This window comes from Geotrypetes seraphini, chromosome 1 (assembly GCF_902459505.1).
Source record: "Geotrypetes seraphini chromosome 1, aGeoSer1.1, whole genome shotgun sequence".
NCBI classification, from domain to species: Eukaryota; Metazoa; Chordata; class Amphibia; order Gymnophiona; family Dermophiidae; genus Geotrypetes; species Geotrypetes seraphini.
In genome coordinates this window covers 145,479,465-145,497,964 of record NC_047084.1, presented here as the reverse complement: position 1 = coordinate 145,497,964, position 18,500 = coordinate 145,479,465, and the positions used below count along the sequence as shown (strand labels likewise).

The 18,500-nt window shown below is 49.1% G+C and overlaps 1 protein-coding gene across 2 annotated transcripts in view; it reads left to right on the top strand.

Moving 5' to 3' along the window:
- Positions 1 to 18,500, top strand: part of LOC117358057 — a 53,623-nt gene that overhangs the window by 26,965 nt on the left and 8,158 nt on the right. For both annotated transcript variants that reach the window (XM_033939494.1, XM_033939505.1), the window contains exons 4-5: positions 9,342 to 9,479; positions 17,860 to 18,006. In XM_033939494.1, coding sequence (XP_033795385.1) covers positions 9,342 to 9,479; positions 17,860 to 18,006 — 285 coding nt within the window. The remainder of the gene's footprint in view (positions 1 to 9,341; positions 9,480 to 17,859; positions 18,007 to 18,500) is intronic.

Below are 18,500 nucleotides of genomic sequence, written 5' to 3'. Positions count from 1 at the left end.
TTGATGATATTTTTGATATGACAAGCAAGTGAACAGCAGTGATTAGAGCAACATGTAAGACGTTTTCCAACTGAGTATGCAAGTGCATCTCACTGACAGAGAGCCCAATGCAAGGTCCTAGCCAAGTGCAACACAACTGATTTTTGGTTTATTATAAATGTTATGTATAGTTTATCGCAATTAGTAAATACAAGTAAAACACGAAATAACAATGCAAACAAAAAAAACCCACACACACACACTGTAGTGTCATTTTGTTACAAGGCAGAGTTATCTTGCCTCTGATTTTAAGTCCTGTGGTGACCACGCCATAAATCTGTACAAAGAACCCAAGATTTCAGTTTCTTACAAAGATGCAAGTAACTTGGCTTCTTTTTGCAATCCCTATGGTACATTGTTCCAAAGAGGAAGGCCCCATTTTTTTTGAAAGCAGAGATGCCAAAGATTTTTTTTTTTTAAACTTATTAGAAGGCGTGCGCTCTCTCACTCTTTGAGTTCCTTCTCTCGCTCATGCCAGTGCAACTGAACCTGATCATCGCTTTCATGAGCGGGTAGCCTGACGATAAAACAGGTGGTCCTAGCAGAAGACAGAGATCTGAGCACACCTTGTCTCCCCCTGCAACTACAAACTCTCTCCCTCATATCCCTCATCTGTGCTCAGTCTAACTACTCTTATCGCCCCCATACCAGTGGTCTCAAACTTGCGGCCCACCAGGTACTATTTTGAGGCCCTCGTTATGTTTTATCATAATCCAAAAGTAAAATAAAACAGTTTCTTGATCATATGTTTCTTTAGCTATAAATTACATTATTATTATTAAGACTTAGACAAAAAGGAAAGATTTATAAACTACACTTCTCCCTCCGTATTTGCTGTGTTAGGGGATTAACAGACCTGCAGATACAGAAAAATCGCAAATAACTTTTTCATATGTTCGCTGTTTTCTATTAAAAACCATCGTGAATATGGTGAAACAGCACAGTTACTTACCGTAACAGGTGTTATCCAGGGACAGCAGGCAGATATTCTTGACTGATGGGTGACGGCACCGACGGAGCCCCGGTACGGACAATTTTAGAGTGATTGCACTCTAAGAACTTTAGAAAGTTCTAGCTCGGCCGCACCGCGCACGCGCGAGTGCCTTCCCGCCCGACAGAGGCGCGCGGTCCCTCAGTTAGGATAAGCCAGCTAAGAAGCCAACCCGGGGAGGTGGGTGGGACGCAAGAATATCTGCCTGCTGTCCCTGGATAACACCTGTTACGGTAAGTAACTGTGCTTTATCCCAGGACAAGCAGGCAGCATATTCTTGACTGATGGGTGACCTCCAAGCTAACAAAAAGAGGGATGGAGGGAAGGTTGGCCATTAGGAAAACAAATTTTGCAAAACAGATTGGCCGAAGTGTCCATCCCGTCTGGAGAAAGCATCCAGACAATAATGAGATGTAAAAGTGTGAACTGAGGACCAAGTAGCAGCCTTGCAGATTTCCTCAATAGGAGTGGAACGGAGGAAAGCTACAGAAGCTGCCATTGCTCTGACTCTATGGGCCGTGACAGAACCTTCCAGTGTCAGTCCGGAGTGAGCATAACAGAATGAAATGCACGCTGCCAGCCAATTAGACAACGTACGTTTAGAAACGGGACGTCCCAATTTATTTGGATCAAAGGACAGAAAAAGTTGGGGAACTGATCTGTGGGGTTTCGTACGCTCTAGATAGTAAGCCAGAGCCCTTTTACAATCCAAAGTATGTAAAGCTTGTTCTCCAGAATGAGAATGAGGTTTTGGAAAGAAAACAGGTAGAACAATGGATTGGTTGAGATGGAATTCAGAGACAACCTTAGGGAGAAACTTTGGATGTGTACGCAAAACCACCTTGTCATGGTGAAAAACCGTAAAAGGTGGATCTGCGACCAATGCATGAAGCTCACTGACCCTCCTGGCAGAGGTAAGAGCAATAAGGAAAAGCACTTTCCAAGTGAGAAACTTGAAAGGAGAGGTAGCCAAAGGTTCAAATGGAGGCTTCATTAAGGCGGAAAGAACCACATTGAGATCCCAGATAACAGGAGGGGCTTTAAGAGGTGGTTTCACATTGAAAAGCCCTCGCATGAACCTGGATACCAGGGGATGAGCTGAGAGAAGTTTTCCATGGACTGGCTCATGAAAAGCTGCAATGGCACTGAGGTGGACTCTGATGGAAGAGGACTTAAGGCCAGAGTCAGACAAAGAAAGCAAATAATCCAACAATGTCTCCACTGCCAGAGAAGTTGGATCAAGATGATGAAGAAGACACCAGGAGGAAAATCTCGTCCACTTCTGATGGTAACATTGCAGAGTGGTTGGTTTCCTGGAGGCATTCAGAATGGAACGAACAGGCTGAGATAAAAGAGTATCATGAGATGTCAGCCCGAGAGATACCAAGCTGTCAGGTGTAGAGACTGGAGGTTGGGATGTAGAAGGGTTTCCTGCTGTTGCGTAAGTAGAGAAGGAAACAGAGGAAGAAGAAAAGGTTCCCTGGAACTGAGTTGAAGTAGAAGGGAGAACCAATGTTGCCTGGGCCACCTCGGAGCAATCAGAATCATTGTGGCTCGTTCCCTCTTGAGCTTGAACAAGGTTCTCAACATTAGAGGCAGAGGAGGGAAGGCGTACAGGAACAGATTCGACCAGTCGAGGAGAAAAGCATCCGCTGCCAGACGGTGAGGAGAGTAAAGTCTGGAGCAGAATAGGGGCAGCTGGTGATTGTGAGGAGCTGCAAAGAGGTCTATCTGAGGAGTGCCCCATTGAGTGAAGATAGACTGCAGAGTTACAGGATCGAGTGTCCACTCGTGAGGCTGGAGAATTCTGCTGAGTTTGTCTGCTAAAGAATTCTGTGCTCCCTGAATGTAGATAGCTTTCAGGAAGAGATGGTGATCTATGGCCCAATTCCAGATCTTTTGGGCTTCTTGGCATAAAAGGCGAGAGCCTGTCCCACCCTGTTTGTTGATGTAGTACATCGCAACCTGATTGTCTGTGCACAACAGAAGGACCTGAGGAAAGAGAAGATGTTGGAAGGCCTTGAGGGCATAAAACATCGCTCTGAGTTCCAGGAAATTGATTTGATGCTTCTTTTCCTGGGCTGTCCAAAGACCTTGAGTCTGGAACTCGTTCAAGTGAGCTCCCCATGCATAAAGAGAGGCGTCGGTGGTGATGACCAGTTGATGAGGGGGCTGATGGAATAGAAGACCTCTGGATAGATTTGAGGATACCAACCACCATTGAAGAGACTGACGAAGAGATGATGTCACAGATATGTGTCGTGAGCAAGGATCCGTCGCTTGGGACCACTGAGTAGCAAGGGTCCATTGAGGAGTGCGCAGGTGAAGACGTGCGAGGGGCGTGACATGAACTGTAGATGCCATGTGCCCCAGGAGTACCATCATTTGCCTGGCTGAGATGGAAGGTAGCGAAAGCACCTGCTGACATAGAGACTGAAGGGTCTGAAGACGATTGGATGGTAGGAAAGCTCTCATGCGGAGTGTGTCCAGAATCGCTCCAATGAATTGAAGTCTCTGAGTGGGGGTGAGATGAGATTTGGGTAAATTGATCTCGAACCCCAGAATTCGTAGAAACAAGATGGTTTGGTTGGTGGCCAGTAGAACTGCTTGAGCGGATGTGGCCTTGATTAACCAGTCGTCCAGGTAAGGGAAGACCTGGAGGTGGTGAGAGCGTAGAAATGCCGCTACCACAATGAGACACTTGGTGAAGACCCTGGGAGAGGAGGCAAGGCCGAAGGGCAGCACCTTGTATTGGTAATGACAATGATTGATCATGAAACGGAGATACTGTCTTGAGGTTACATGGATCGGTATGTGAGTGTATGCCTCTTTGAGATCGAGGGAGCATAGCCAGTCGTTGTGATTGAGAAGAGGATAAAGGATGGCTAAAGAAAGCATCTTGAATGTTTCTTTTACCAGGTGTTTGTTGAGATCGCGGAGATCCAAAATTGGTCTGAGATCTCCTGTTTTTTTGGGGACTAGAAAATAACGGGAGTAGAATCCCTGCCCTTTTTGATCTTGAGGAACTTCTTCTATAGCGTTTAGAAGAAGGAGGGATTGAACTTCCTGAATGAGGAGGGCAGATTGAGGACTGTTCAAAGCAGACTCTTTTGGCAGGTTTTGGGATGGAAGAGTCTGAAAGTTGAGAGAGTAGCCGTGGCGGATGATGTTGAGGACCCATTGGTCCGAAGTGATAACTTCCCATCGGCTGAGGAACAGAGAAAGTCGACCTCCTATAGGTTGAGGCAGGAGAGCAGGAATAGGAATACTGGCTATACTGTGGAGAATGAAGTCAAAAGGGCTGTGACTTCTGCTGAGGAGGTGGTTTCACAGGTTGCTGCTGTGGCTGCTGTCTGGGAGGCTGACGTTGCTGCTGCCTCTGACGCCTGGGTTGCTGAGCAGTGGTAGGTAATGGCCGAGCTGTGAAGCGGCGTTGATAGGCCGACTGCTGCCTATATGGTTTTGGCGGAGGAGGCTTCTTTTTATTTTTAAGCAGGGTATCCCAGCGTGTCTCATGAGCAGAGAGCTTTTGTGTGGTTGAGTCCATGGATTCCCCAAAGAGCTCATCCCCTAGGCAAGGGGCGTTGGCTAACCGATCCTGATGATTAACATCAAGGTCGGATACCCGAAGCCAGGCCAGGCGACGCATAGCTACCGACATTGCTGTCGCTCTGGATGTAAGTTCAAAGGTATCATATATGGATCTAACCATGAACTTACGTAATTGAAAAAGAGACGACAAGCAGGTATGAAAGGAGTGATGTTTTCGTGAAGGAAGGTACTTTTCGAAGGAAGCCATGGTGGTAAGGAGATGCTTCAAATAAAAAGAAAAATGAAAAGCATAATTGCTAGCTCTATTTGCTAACATAGCATTGTGGTAGAGCCTCTTACCAAATTTATCCATGGCTCTACCTTCTCTGCCAGGAGGTACCGATGCATATACACTGGCTCCTGAAGATTTTTTAAGGGTGGATTCGACAGTTAAGGATTCGTGTGGAAGTTGAGGCTTGTCGAACCCAGGAATGGGAATTACCTTATATAGAGAATCCAGTTTACGTGGGGCCCCTGGAACAGTTAAAGGAGTCTCTAAATTCTTATAGAAAGTCTCCCTCAAGATGTCATGAAGAGGGAGTTTCAAAAATTCCTTTGGAGGCTGGTCAAAATCAAGGGCATCCAAAAAAGCTTTGGACTTTTTGGATTCAGCCTCCAAAGGAATGGACAAGGAGTCACACATCTCTTTCAAAAAGCAGGAGAAAGAGGAAGTGACTTGTTTGGAGGATGGGTCAGGGACAGTTGAATCCTCCTCCTCTGAGGAACATTCGCCTTCAGAAAGAAAGGGTTCCTCTGAGTCTCCCCACAGATCAGGATCCCTAACATGGGGAGTATGGTCCCGAGACTCAGGTGTCGATGATTGTAAGTGTCGGGTTTTGTGTAACGACTTACCCGACCTCATCGATATCGAGTCAGGAGATGTTATCGGTCGCACCGGTGCCGAAGTCTGCACCGATTGATGGTGAGCTCTCGGCTCCGGCACAAGAACTGGCATCGATACCGATGAGGTTAGTTGAAGCGGTACCGAAATAGTGGAAGCAGGTAACACAGGCTGTTGCACGATCGGTACCGGTAGCTCGGTGCGGACCGGCACCGGAAGGTTCGGAGCCAGGATAGCAGGAAGGAGCTGTTTCAATTGGTCCTTAAGTTGCACCTGAAGGATGGCCGTGATGCGGTCATCAAGGGATGGCACCGGTACCGCCTTTTTCTTCTGCGGTACCTGCGGTGCCGTTCGACGCCCCGGAGATGAGGAGCCCGATGTCGAGGGACTCACCTCTATAGGGGCGGAACGCTTCCGCTGGCGTCTCACAGTCGGCAGGATTGGACTCACTGCACTCGAGACCGGAGGACGCTCCAGCGGGGAAGGCTTCTTAGCCGGCTTACCTGACTGGTGAGACGCCGGTGCGGAATCACGCGGCGTCGAAGAAGAGGGTGCCGACTGAATCGGTGCCGAAGCTGGAGTCGATGGAACGGGGTCGGACATCTCGGCACCGAACAATAATCGCTGCTGGATTTGGCGATTTTTTAATGTCCGTTTTTTTAGAGTGGCACAGCGGGTGCAAGTAGAGGCCTGATGCTCAGGACCCAAACACTGTAAACACCAGTTGTGTGGGTCCGTGAGAGATATAGGCCGAGCACACCGCTGGCACTTTTTAAAACCCGGTTGAGGGGGCATGAAAGGAAAAACGGCTTCAGCCAAATCGAAGGCCGAGGCTTCGATGGTGGCAGAAGGCCCCGCCGGGGAAAGATTAAATTAAAGAAAAAATGAAGTTGTTTTTTTTTTTTTTTTTTTACAAAGTAGAAAAAAGAAAAGAAATAAGATGAAATAATCAAAAGTTTACGCGAGCGGGAAGGCAAAGAGAAAAAAAGTTTCAACAGCCGTTGAAAACGCGTCTTCTTAGCTCCGCGGAAACTAAGAAACTGAGGGACCGCGCGCCTCTGTCGGGCGGGAAGGCACTCGCGCGTGCGCGGTGCGGCCGAGCTAGAACTTTCTAAAGTTCTTAGAGTGCAATCACTCTAAAATTGTCCGTACCGGGGCTCCGTCGGTGCCGTCACCCATCAGTCAAGAATATGCTGCCTGCTTGTCCTGGGATAACGTGAATAACATGGTGGGAAAACCTGGCCTGTTCCTGAAGGAGAGACAAAACACGGTGAAGAAAGTGCCAGGAATCGGCGACTTTCTCTGTAAACGCTTGGAATCGGCGATTTCTCTATGCAAGCTGACGTAATTTGGGGGGAGGAGCCAGCAAGCTAAAAACCGTGAATAATCGAAAAACCGCAAATACGGAGGGAGAAGTGTATAAAGAGCTTTACCTCATGCAGAATTGTCATTTCTTTAATAAGACATTAGCTATTTTTTTCTGAGGCCCTCCAAGTACCTACAAATCCAAAATGTGGCCCTGCCGAAGGGTTTGACTTTGAGACCACTGCCCCATACCCACCTTTTCCAGTTATTATCCTCTCATTGTTACCCATATCTTCCATCAGTATTGATATTCATCAGAAATGCATATATTCATAGTCCCAGCAATCTCATCTAATGACTTTTTTTTTCTCCAAGGACAAGTGGGCATCATATGCACATGTGGGTGACGACATCCACAGAACCCAGCTCAGTCAAAATATGTACTATCACTTTTTTTAAAAACTTTAGGTACAGCATTTTTGGACTGCTATCTTTGCTTTTGTTGGGAATCTTTGGCATGTTACCATTCACAGCTCACCTTTGCTTTTGTTTGGGACTATTCCTCACTACTTTCCACGTTCCAAAGGAGTTGCAGCTTTCCTCAAGTGGTCTATCCTGATTGCTTTGAAATGCATCTTGCTGAAATGGCTTGAAGCTGAGACTCTGAACTACTCCCTTTGGAGGAGCCGCATGATTGCTCTCTTGATGTGGGAGCGACGGGATGTAACTGATTTGGCCTCTCGCCAGGGCCGCCTTTTCCAGTCTACTTGGGAACCTTTCTGGACTACTTTGACCCCTCTGGCTCGTAGCCGGATACTTAATTGATGCTTTTTGTTGTGCTTATCTTTTTGTTTCATTTTCTGTATGACTTGCTCTTTGTTTCTTTTTGGTAATTGGAAGGAGGACCCAGGGGTGGGATTGGGGGGGTGTTTTGGGTTGGGTGTGGGGGAGGGAGGTTCTTTGTGGGGATATTTCAAACTCTTTTGAGCTGATTTTTGACCTTGTTGTGTCCCTCTGTTTTCTTGATTGCTCAATAAAATATATTTGACTATAAAAACTTTAGGATTGCGCTTCCTGCCCGAACTCGGCTCGTGGTCAGGGCTGTGGAGTCGGTAGATAAATGTTCCGACTCCTCGTTTTTTTGTACTTCTGACTCCGACTCCAGTAAACAAACGACCCCGCGCGTGAAACAAGATCTTCATCCGCGTAAAAAGATGTTGTGCGTATGGTGGGAGAGCTTGGTTGGATGAATTTTTCGAGTCTACACCAGGTGATTTCTACCAACGAGGTATTGAAAACCTTGTTGAACGTTGGAAATAAGTTGTAAACGACAACAAGGGAGAATACATTTATAAGTATTGGCGCTCCGAATTGGGCGTTGCGTGCCATATAGTGAAGCACGTGTTCGTTTTGCGGTTACGTGAGGCACTGCATGCCTTGGTCTTTATTCTTACAGTAGAGAAGTCATTACCGTATTTTCACTCATATACCGCACACCCGTGTAAAACGCGCACACGGGTATAGCGCATGGGGAACTGTAATTTATGTAAATACATTTTTATATACCGCGCACACCTGTATACCGCGCTTGCCGCCCCGACTCTCCCGTCGCTGCCCGACTCTCCTTTAGCCCGCCCCGACTCTCCTCTCCCCCTTGAAGTCCTGTCCCCACCCTGAAAGCCTGATTGCCCCCCGACGTCCAATTCACCCCCCCCCCCCACAGGACCGCTCGCACCCCCACAGCCTCCCCCCCCCATCATGTAGAAGTTTCCTACCGTCGTCCTGCTGCTTCTTCTGACGTCAGAGAAAGGGCGGGACCGCCGGAAAAGGAAGCAGCGTAGATGCAGGGCTAAGAGATGGGGCAGGACCGCCGGCAGAAGAAGCAGCAGGACGACGGTAGGAAACTTCTACATGATGGGGGGGGAGGCTGTGGGGGTGCGAGCGGTCCTTCGGGGTGGGGGTGCGGGTGCATGTTCCAGCGTGTGCGGTCCTTCGGAGTGCGGGTGCGAGCGGTCCTGCGGGGGGGGGGGGGGTGAATCGGACGTCGAGGGGAACTATGTACAAAAAAAAAGGGGATAACGTGTTCACGCATATAACGCGCATGGTTATACACGGTTTGTAAAATTGTGTATAACGCGCGCGTTATATGCGTGTAAATACGGTAATTATAACTTTTTGTGAATTGGGACATTTAAAGTTGCTTTTTTTTAATTCCAATCTAAATTGAGTTGGAGTCGGTGCATTGTTTGGCAACTCCGACTCCAGGTACCTGAAATTTCCTCCGACTCCACAGCACTGCTCGTGGTACCATGAATTTTCAATTTTCTGCGGAGCTGAGAAACTGATTTAGTCTCTAAGGAGAATTTTTACTAAAGCGTACTAACCAATTTATTGCGCGATGAATGCTAAAGCACCCATTATATCTTATGGGCGCCTTAGATTTTAGCGCGCACTAAATCGGTTAGCACACCTCAGTAAAAGGACCCCTAAGTGTGTCCGATTTACTTGTACCTTCCCATTTGCATTCTTATTTAGAACTATTTAGGTATAATATTTCTTTTTGTTCTTCTGCAGGTGAGCGCTCTGATTATTGCCTCTGTATTTTCCTGTTTCACCACAACTATCATCATAATTTATGCCTCTCTGACGTTAGGCTACGGGGAAGATGATGATGAGGTGTTCAGTCACACACCGGTTCACATTATCCATACGGTAAAAAGTCTCCCTATCTTGGTGCCAAATTTGAAGGAACGTTATGATGCATTTATTCATGCGGAATTGCTGCAAATTTGAGAGTGTAATGTCCAATGTAAGGATTATTCTATGATAAAGATCTTCACGTCTGTATTTACTCTTGTTCTGCAGCTATAGCAGCTGATAAACTGGTCATAATCTGTTGCAACAAACTGCGACAAATATTTGGACACGCTTTGAGCAAAGTTTTTTTTTTTGTTTTGTTTTTTTTTTCCAGGTGGGCTTTTGTATTCATGATGCTTTTGTGATGCTCAGACTAGCATCGTTGCAACAAGCGCAAAAAGCTACGCTGGACTACCAAAAATTAGCACTTTTAAACCAATTATTCTCAATTTTATAAGCAGCTAAATATGACACTTTATTCGTCACGATGCACAATGCTGCCAACAGCCAGCCAGACAACTGGGAATCTAAAATCTTAGGCAAACTCTCTTAGTACCCTGACTATTCATTGGTGAAATTCTTTTCAGCAAGAGAATGGAACTGTGGGTATGAAGGTATGGCCTTTTGGTTATAGCAGTGAGCTAAGATCATTGACATAGTGGGGGTGGAGAGTGGGGGGGGGCGGTCTGCCACCGGGTGCCAGCACCCGTCGTCCTCCCTGCCCCCCTCTCCCACTACCTTGCATGCGCGCTGCTTCCCTTCCCCTGTTACCTCCTTTAATGTTTGTGGTGCGAACGAACCCCCCCCCCCAACCTGCTGCTCATGCCAGCGCTGGCTCTTCCTCTGTCACTTCCTGGACCGGAACCTAAGGAAGTGGCATTGGAGGAAGAGCTGACGCTGGTAGGAGCAGCACGTTGGGGCTGCTGCTTGCACCGGAAACTTTAGAGATAACAAAGGAAGGGAAGGGGCGCGCGCTTGGCTGGAGGGGGCAGTGAAGGGGCCCACTTTTTTTGAAACTGCTTGCAACTCTTAGCTCCCCCTCACTGCTGCCAGGTACTTATACCCACTAGAACCTCCCCAACCCTTAAATGTCCTGTCTAAATTAGATTGTAAGCTCTTCTGAGTAGGGACTGTCTATTGTATGTTAAAATGCACAGCACTGCGTTTGCCTTTCAGCGCTATAGAAATAATAAATTGTAGCAGTAGTGTGTCTCACCCTCACTATGCTACTGGCTAAGACCGTGGCAAGCCCATGATTCAAATCCTGTAACTAGTACTCCACGTGACCATGGGCAAGTGATTCCAATGCTCTTCCTCCAGGTGCTTAGATTGTAAACACCTCTTGGAAAGAGGTTAATTGAACTGTACCTGGTGGTAAAGCTCCTGGAGCTCGGAGTCGGGAAGACAAGTAACTAAATCCAGTGATTTTCTAGCAAATGTTTCCCTGCACTGTTATAAACAACTGTGATTGGAGACTTTATATTCTTCCATCCATTGCTACTGTTTATCACTTTTATAGTGCCGAAAGGCATATGCAGCACTGTACATTTTAACATTTAATAGACGGTCCCTGCTCAGAAGAGCTTACGATCTAACTTGGACAGTCCGATTTGAAAAAAAAAAAATGCTTCCCAACAGCTCGGATGTGTGTTGCAGGTTGTGTGGGGCTCGAGGAACCTTTTATCATATTTGGTGGGAGTGCCCGAAAAAGTACATCTTTTTTGGACTGAGGGTCATAGCTTCTATTAATACTATATATTATCCCAGGACAAGCAGGCAGGTATTCTCACTAGTGGGTGATGTCATCAGACAGAGCCCCGGTACGGACGTCTCACAAGCACGTGTTGCTTGTAGAAACTTAAAGTTTCTAGATGCCCGCACCGCGCATGCGCCGGTGCCTTCCTACCCGGAGATCCGGGCGTGTCTCCTCAGTTCTTTCTTTTCCGCGGAGCTGAGAAGTTCAACTTCTTCATGCGCTAGCTGAATTCAGTTAAATTTGCCTTCCTTGTCCGCGTTTTCGTTTTCTTTTAATTACAGTTAACAGTACTTTTCTTTTTCAAAAAAAAAAAAAAGAAGATTATTTCCTCCGGCAGGTCGAACGGGCCGGCCACGTGGCTCAGGCCCACTGGCTTCGACCTAGCGGCGGAGATTTTCCGGCCTATGTCCCGGCCAATCACCGGGTTTAAAAAGTGCAGCAAGTGCCAACACGCGATTTCACTCACGGACCCTCACCGGCGCTGTTTGCAGTGTTTGGGCCCCGACCACATCCCGAAATCGTGCGGGCCTTGCTCTACCCTTACGGCACGCTCTTTCAAGCGGCGTTGCCTATTGTGGGAATCGATGTTCAAGATGGACGCAGCTAAGGATCCCTCAGCCTCCACTTCATCTGATACCTCCCCGGTTCGGGCGAAACCGGCATCGACCACTCCTGCATCGAGTGTGGTGAAACCGGCATCGCTCACCCCGACACCATCCACGAGCTCGACGTCGGTGCCTGCCCCGGTCTCCTCTGTTCAGGTACCTCTTCCTTCCACAGTGCCACCAATGGTCATCAAAGTGCCGAAAGCTACTAAGCAGAAGCACTCGGCCTCGAAGGAGCGCGATGTCCGTGCAGGAGGACCCCCTTTCGGTGCGGATCCCTCCTTATCGGCTTCGCTACGGTCCGCGCTGGAAGCTCAATTCGTTGAGCTCATGCAGACCATCGGACCCGGGCTCATCGCTGCCATACAGGGTGACCTCCCGGTACCGGTCCAAAGGGGCGGTCCGCCCCCTCCCCCTCCCCCACACCGTTCGACCTCGACAACCGACGAGGACGAACGGGGGAGGGCGGCGATGCCCACGCGGCAAACCTCGATTACCGATATGCCGCCATTAGAACCCATTACGCCTCCGCGCCAACATGGGACCAGACCTCCGATCGATACTCGAAGCCCTGGGCATAGTCAGGAAGAGTTCTTCCGTACTCCTTACCAGACTTGGGTAGCATCGCAAGAACCCGCATCGCAAACCCAGTTGCGATCCACCGCTTCCAGCCCTATCCACTTGGGGGCCTCGGGAGACCATGCGATGCACAGACGATCCCGATCCCCGTCCCGCCACCGAGACGGGCACCGATCGAGACACTCATCCTGGCACTCCTCACGCCATTCGGAGGTGTCACCGCAGAAAAAACTGCAACGTAGGGGATACTCCTCATCAGAGGTGTCCCCCCCGAGGGGCCCGGAGTACGAGGAGACACTGGCGCCCGATTCTCCTTGTCACTCCCCGATGTCCACGGACCTGGAGGCCTCCTCCTCCTCCAGCCCGTCCCACAGACCGACGCTGGCGGAACAATTGTCCTTCTCATCATTCCTCCGACAAATGGCGGAGGACCTGGATGTGACCCTTGACACGGGCTCCCGATACTCCAAAGAGTATCTGGACACCATGCATTTACCTAACCCTCCAACGGAGTCGCTTCGGCTCCCCTTGCATAAATTACTGGACCAGACCTTCATGCAGTGCTTCGAAACGCCGTATTCCATACCGGCGATCCCCAGCAAACTCGATGCTCGATACCGCATCGTGCACCATAAAGGGTTCGAGGGCCCTCAACTCTCCCACCAATCCCTACTGGTCGAGTCCTCCCTTAAACGCTCTCATCCCTCCCAGGTCTACGCCTCTGTACCGCCGGGCCGAGAGGGGAGAACGATGGACAAATTTGGTAGAAAATTCTACCAAAACTCCATGATGGCGTCACGGGTGCTAAACTACAACTTCTTTTTCTCTTCCTATCTGGAGTTCTTCTTGCCGGTGCTCCGCAAGTTCACTCCGTTCATAGACAACCAAGCTCGATTCGAGTTCGAGGAAGTGGTAGCCTCCCTCTCCCAATTACGCCTCCAGCTGATGCAATCCTCCTTCGATGCATTCGAACTCTCGGCACGCGCCGCCGCAAGCGCGGTAGCTATGCGTCGCCTGGCATGGCTCCGTACTATCGATATGGATCCCAACCTACAGGACAGACTCGCCAACGTACCGTGTGCTGGAGCTGACCTGTTCGATGAGTCTATCGAAACTGTTACCAAGAAGCTGTCGGATCATGAAAAATCCTTTCAATCCATCCTGCGGCCCAAACCCAAACCTCAACAGTCTCGACCTTCCAGGCCACCCCTGATTTACCAGCGGCGTTACATGCCCAGACAAACGCCTGCTGCGAGACAGCCTGCGAAGAGACAACCTCCCCAGAAGTCTCAGCAAAAACCTCAGCCACCGGCGGTACCTAAGGCTCCCCAGCCCTTTTGACGCCCCCCCCCGGGAGCATAACCTCGGCCTCTCCCATAGGGGGCCGCCTCCATCTTTTTTACCATCGATGGGAGGCCATAACCACGGACCTATGGGTCCTCACCATCATAAGAGAAGGATACTCTCTTCAATTCCACCGGGTCCCCCCGGACCATCCTCCAAGAGAGTATCCTTCAAGCTCGACGCAGACCGCCCTGCTTCTTCAGGAAGTCCAAACCTTACTTCAGCTTCGGGCTGTCGAGCCGGTCCCGTCAGACCAATTGAACCGAGGGTTTTACTCCCGGTACTTCCTCGTCCCGAAGAAAACGGGCGACCTGCGACCCATTTTAGACCTTCGAGCCCTCAACAAGTCCCTGGTCAAAGAGAAGTTTCGCATGTTGACTTTGGCTTCTCTATACCCCCTCCTCGAGCAGAACGACTGGTTATGCTCCCTGGATCTCAAGGAGGCCTACACTCACATCCCCATTCACCCGGCCTCCCGAAAGTTCCTCAGATTTCGGGTGGGAAATCTGCACCTACAGTATCGAGTGCTACCATTCGGCCTATCTTCGTCCCCCAGAGTCTTCACAAAGTGCCTGGTGGTAGTGGCCGCGGCACTCCGGGACAGGGGTCTACAGGTATTCCCATACCTCGACGACTGGCTCATCAAGGCCCCGTCAGCCCCAGAGGTCACTTCGGCGGCCTTGGCTACAACCTACTTCCTCCAGAATTTGGGCTTCGAGATCAACTTCTCCAAGTCTCATCTACAACCCACCCAGTCCCTCCCCTTCATCGGAGCGGTCCTGGACACCACCCGACTCCGAGCATTCCTGCCTCGGCAACGCATGGAGTCTCTTCTTCATCTCAGCCAATCGGTGTCTACTCGCCAAACCCTACCGGCGAGACAACTGATGGTGCTCCTGGGCCATATGGCCTCCACAGTACATGTGACACCCTTTGCCAGACTCCACCTCAGGATCCCCCAGTGGACCCTGGCATCACAGTGGAATCAATCGTCCGATCCACTATCCAAACGCATCTTAGTCACACCTGCTCTTCGGCAGTCTCTACTTTGGTGGATGACCTCTTCGAATCTATCCAGAGGTTTGCTGATGCACTCTCCCCCCCATCAGAAAGTTCTCACAACCGATTCGTCGAACTACGCATGGGGGGCCCACCTGGAGGGTCTCCGCACCCAAGGATTCTGGACCAGTGCGGAAAGACTACACCAAATCAATCTACTGGAACTCAGAGCCATCTTCAATGCGCTCCAAGCTTTCCAACACCTACTCCACGACATGGTAATCCTCATTCGCACAGACAATCAGGCCGCCATGTATTATATCAACAAGCAAGGAGGCACGGGCTCGGCCCTCCTTTGCCAGGAAGCTCTACGAGTCTGGGACTGGGCGGTGCGCCACAACACCCTACTCAGAGCAGTATACATCCAGGGGGAGAACAACGTCTTAGCAGACAAACTAAGCCGTCTGCTACAACCGCACGAATGGACTCTCCATTCCAGCCCCCTTCACCAAATTTTCACGCAATGGGGGACGCCCCAGATAGACCTCTTTGCGGCTCCCCACAACGCCAAACTGCCTCAGTTTTGCTCCAGGATCTACACTCCTCATCGCCTCGAGGCAGATGCTTTTCTACTGAACTGGGGGAAACTATTCCTATATGCGTTCCCACCATTCCCGCTGATCCAGAAGACTCTGGTCAAGCTGAAACTCGAACGGGCCACCATGATTCTAATAGCTCCTCGGTGGCCCAGACAACCTTGGTTCTCCCTCCTACTTCAACTCAGCAGCAGGGAACCAGTACCACTTCCAGTGTTTCCTTCACTGCTTACTCAACATCAAGGATCACTACTTCATCCCAACCTGCAGGCTCTCCACCTGACAGCTTGGTTCCTCTCAACGTAACCCCTCACCAATTCTCACAAGAAGTGAGGGAGGTCTTGGAAGCTTCCAGGAAGCCCGCCACTCGACAATGCTACTCCCAAAAATGGACCAGATTCTCCTCATGGTGTGTTTCTAAGTCAACGGAACCTCAGCGAGCTTCCTTATCCTCCGTGCTGGACTATCTCCTACACCTATCTCAATCTGGGCTCAAGTCCACTTCCATACGAGTCCACCTGAGCGCTATTGCGGCATTCCACCAGCCCCTACAAGGGAAACCCCTCTCGGCCCATCCGGTGGTCGCCAGATTTATGAAAGGACTCTTCCATGTTAACCCTCCTCTCAAACCACCCCCAGTAGTTTGGGACCTCAATGTAGTCCTTTCCCACCTCATGAAGCCCCCGTTTGAACCACTCAACAGGGCCCCTCTGAAGTATCTCACCTGGAAAGTGCTTTTCCTTGTAGCCCTTACGTCCGCTCGCAGAGTCAGCGAACTCCAGGCGTTGATGGCGGACCCACCTTTCACAGTATTCCACCATGACAAGGTGGTCCTCCGCACTCACCCGAAATTCCTGCCTAAGGTGGTCTCCGAATTTCATCTCAACCAATCCATTGTACTTCCAGTATTCTTCCCTAAGCCTCATTCTCACCACGGAGAATCGGCCCTTCACACTCTAGACTGCAAACGTGCCTTGGCTTTCTACCTGGATCGCACCAAGCCACACAGAACCACTCCTCAACTTTTTGTCTCCTTCGACCCTAACAAGTTGGGAAGACCCGTATCAAAGCGCACCATCTCCAATTGGATGGCGGCTTGTATCTCTTCCTGCTATGCCCAGGCTGGATTATCACTTCCTTGTAAGGTCACAGCCCATAAGGTCAGAGCAATGGCAGCCTCAGTAGCATTCCTCAGATCAACACCAATCGAGGAAATTTGCAAGGCTGCCACCTGGTCCTCGGTTCACACATTCACCTCACATTATTGTCTGGATACCCTCTCCAGACGGGATGGACAGTTTGGCCAAACAGTATTGAAAAATTTATTCTCTTAAGTCGCCAACTCCCCCTCCATCCCACTGAGGTTAGCTTGGAGGTCACCCACTAGTGAGAATACCTGCCTGCTTGTCCTGGGATAAAGCAATGTTACTTACCGTAACAGTTGTTATCCAGGGACAGCAGGCAGCTATTCTCACGTCCCACCCACCTCCCCTGGGTTGGCTTCTCAGGCTAGCTACCTGAACTGAGGAGACACGCCCGGATCTCCGGGTAGGAAGGCACCGGCGCATGCGCGGTGCGGGCATCTAGAAACTTTAAGTTTCTACAAGCAACACGTGCTTGTGAGACGTCCGTACCGGGGCTCTGTCTGATGACATCACCCACTAGTGAGAATAGCTGCCTGCTGTCCCTGGATAACAACTGTTACGGTAAGTAACATTGCTTTTTGGGCTCTACATATCCCAAAGCCGCAGCTTTGTCTTTTTACATCAAAGGCCTGCTGGGATGCTGAAGTCAGCTCATCGATGTGCGGCTTCCTTTTTTTTTGTAGCTGTAAAGATAACTTTGGCTGAGTCTTCTACCCCCCCCTTTATTGGACACTGTATTAACTAAGTGGAGCTATGGGTAATATCTAAACTGACAGTTTTGCAACATGTTCGTTTTGCTAATTTTTATAATGTTTGGGACGCCTATGAAACCTGGCGTAACATTCCTTGAAATTGTTGTTTTCTGTATGATTGTGGGGTCTTTATTTTTTTTTCTCTCATTTGATTTGCTTCCATTTCCCTTTTGTTTGAGGGGGGGGGATTGTACATCTATTTGCTGTGCCCTGGAATGGGATTGGGATGGGAGGGGAGGGAGAGAGCCCTTTGTTTTTTGGTTTCCTTTTTTTTTTTACCCCCCTCACTAGCCCTTTGCTTTTTGGTTTCCTTTTTTCCCCTCCCCCCCTCACTAGCCCTTTGCTTTTTGGTTTCCTTTTTTCCCCTCCCCCTCACTATCCCTTTGCTTTTTTGGTTATTTAGGCATTGTATATTGGCTTTGAGACTTGCTTGTTGGTTTGTATTTTTGCTATATAAAAAAAGTTGAAAAAAATCTAACTTGGACAGACAGACATGACACATAGGGTTGGGGATGCAGAACCCAAGATGAGAGGAGTTGGGAGTTGTTGCGAATATTAGTGAATAGTTGGACAAGCTGTTTCAAATACAAATTTTGTTGCAGAAGTTGAGTTCTTAATATGACTGCAAATGTAAAAATGTACGTGTAAACTAAAAATCCAATGTACTTTTTTCTTGCAGAAATATATACTAAATAAATTTGTTCAAGGAGCCAACATAGCCATGTTAATAGTCTCGGCCTGTGACCTTGTTGTTATGCTGGTCATCACTTTCCTGGGATGCAGGAGTCTGCCTTTTTGCAGGTGCTTTGACAATGTCACTGGCATGGTATGTATATAGTTTGCTTTTTGGGTTGTGCCTGTCTTGAGTGATAGAGGTTTGTCTTTACGACGCTTGCTGTCTTTTCAAACACAAGAACATAAAGCAGTGCCTCTGCCGGGTCAGACCAGAGGTCCATCATGCCCAGCAGTCCGCTCACGCAGCGGCCCATCAGGTCCAGGACCTGTATAGTACTCCTATCTATCCCCTTTTCCTTCAGGAAATTGTCTAATCCCTTCTTGAACCCCAATACCGTACTTTGTCCTATCACACCCTCTGGAAGCGCATTCCAGGTATCCACCACCCGTTGGGTGAAGAAGAACTTCCTAACATTGGTTCTGAATCTGTCCCCTCTTAACTTTTCCAAATGCCCTCTTGTTCTTGTAGTTTTCAAAAGTTTGAATCTCCACTTTCTCTATGCCTTTCATAATCTTATAAGTCTCTATCATGTCCCCTCTAAACCAGAGGAAATTTTGTATTGGCAACATCATCTCATTCAGCCT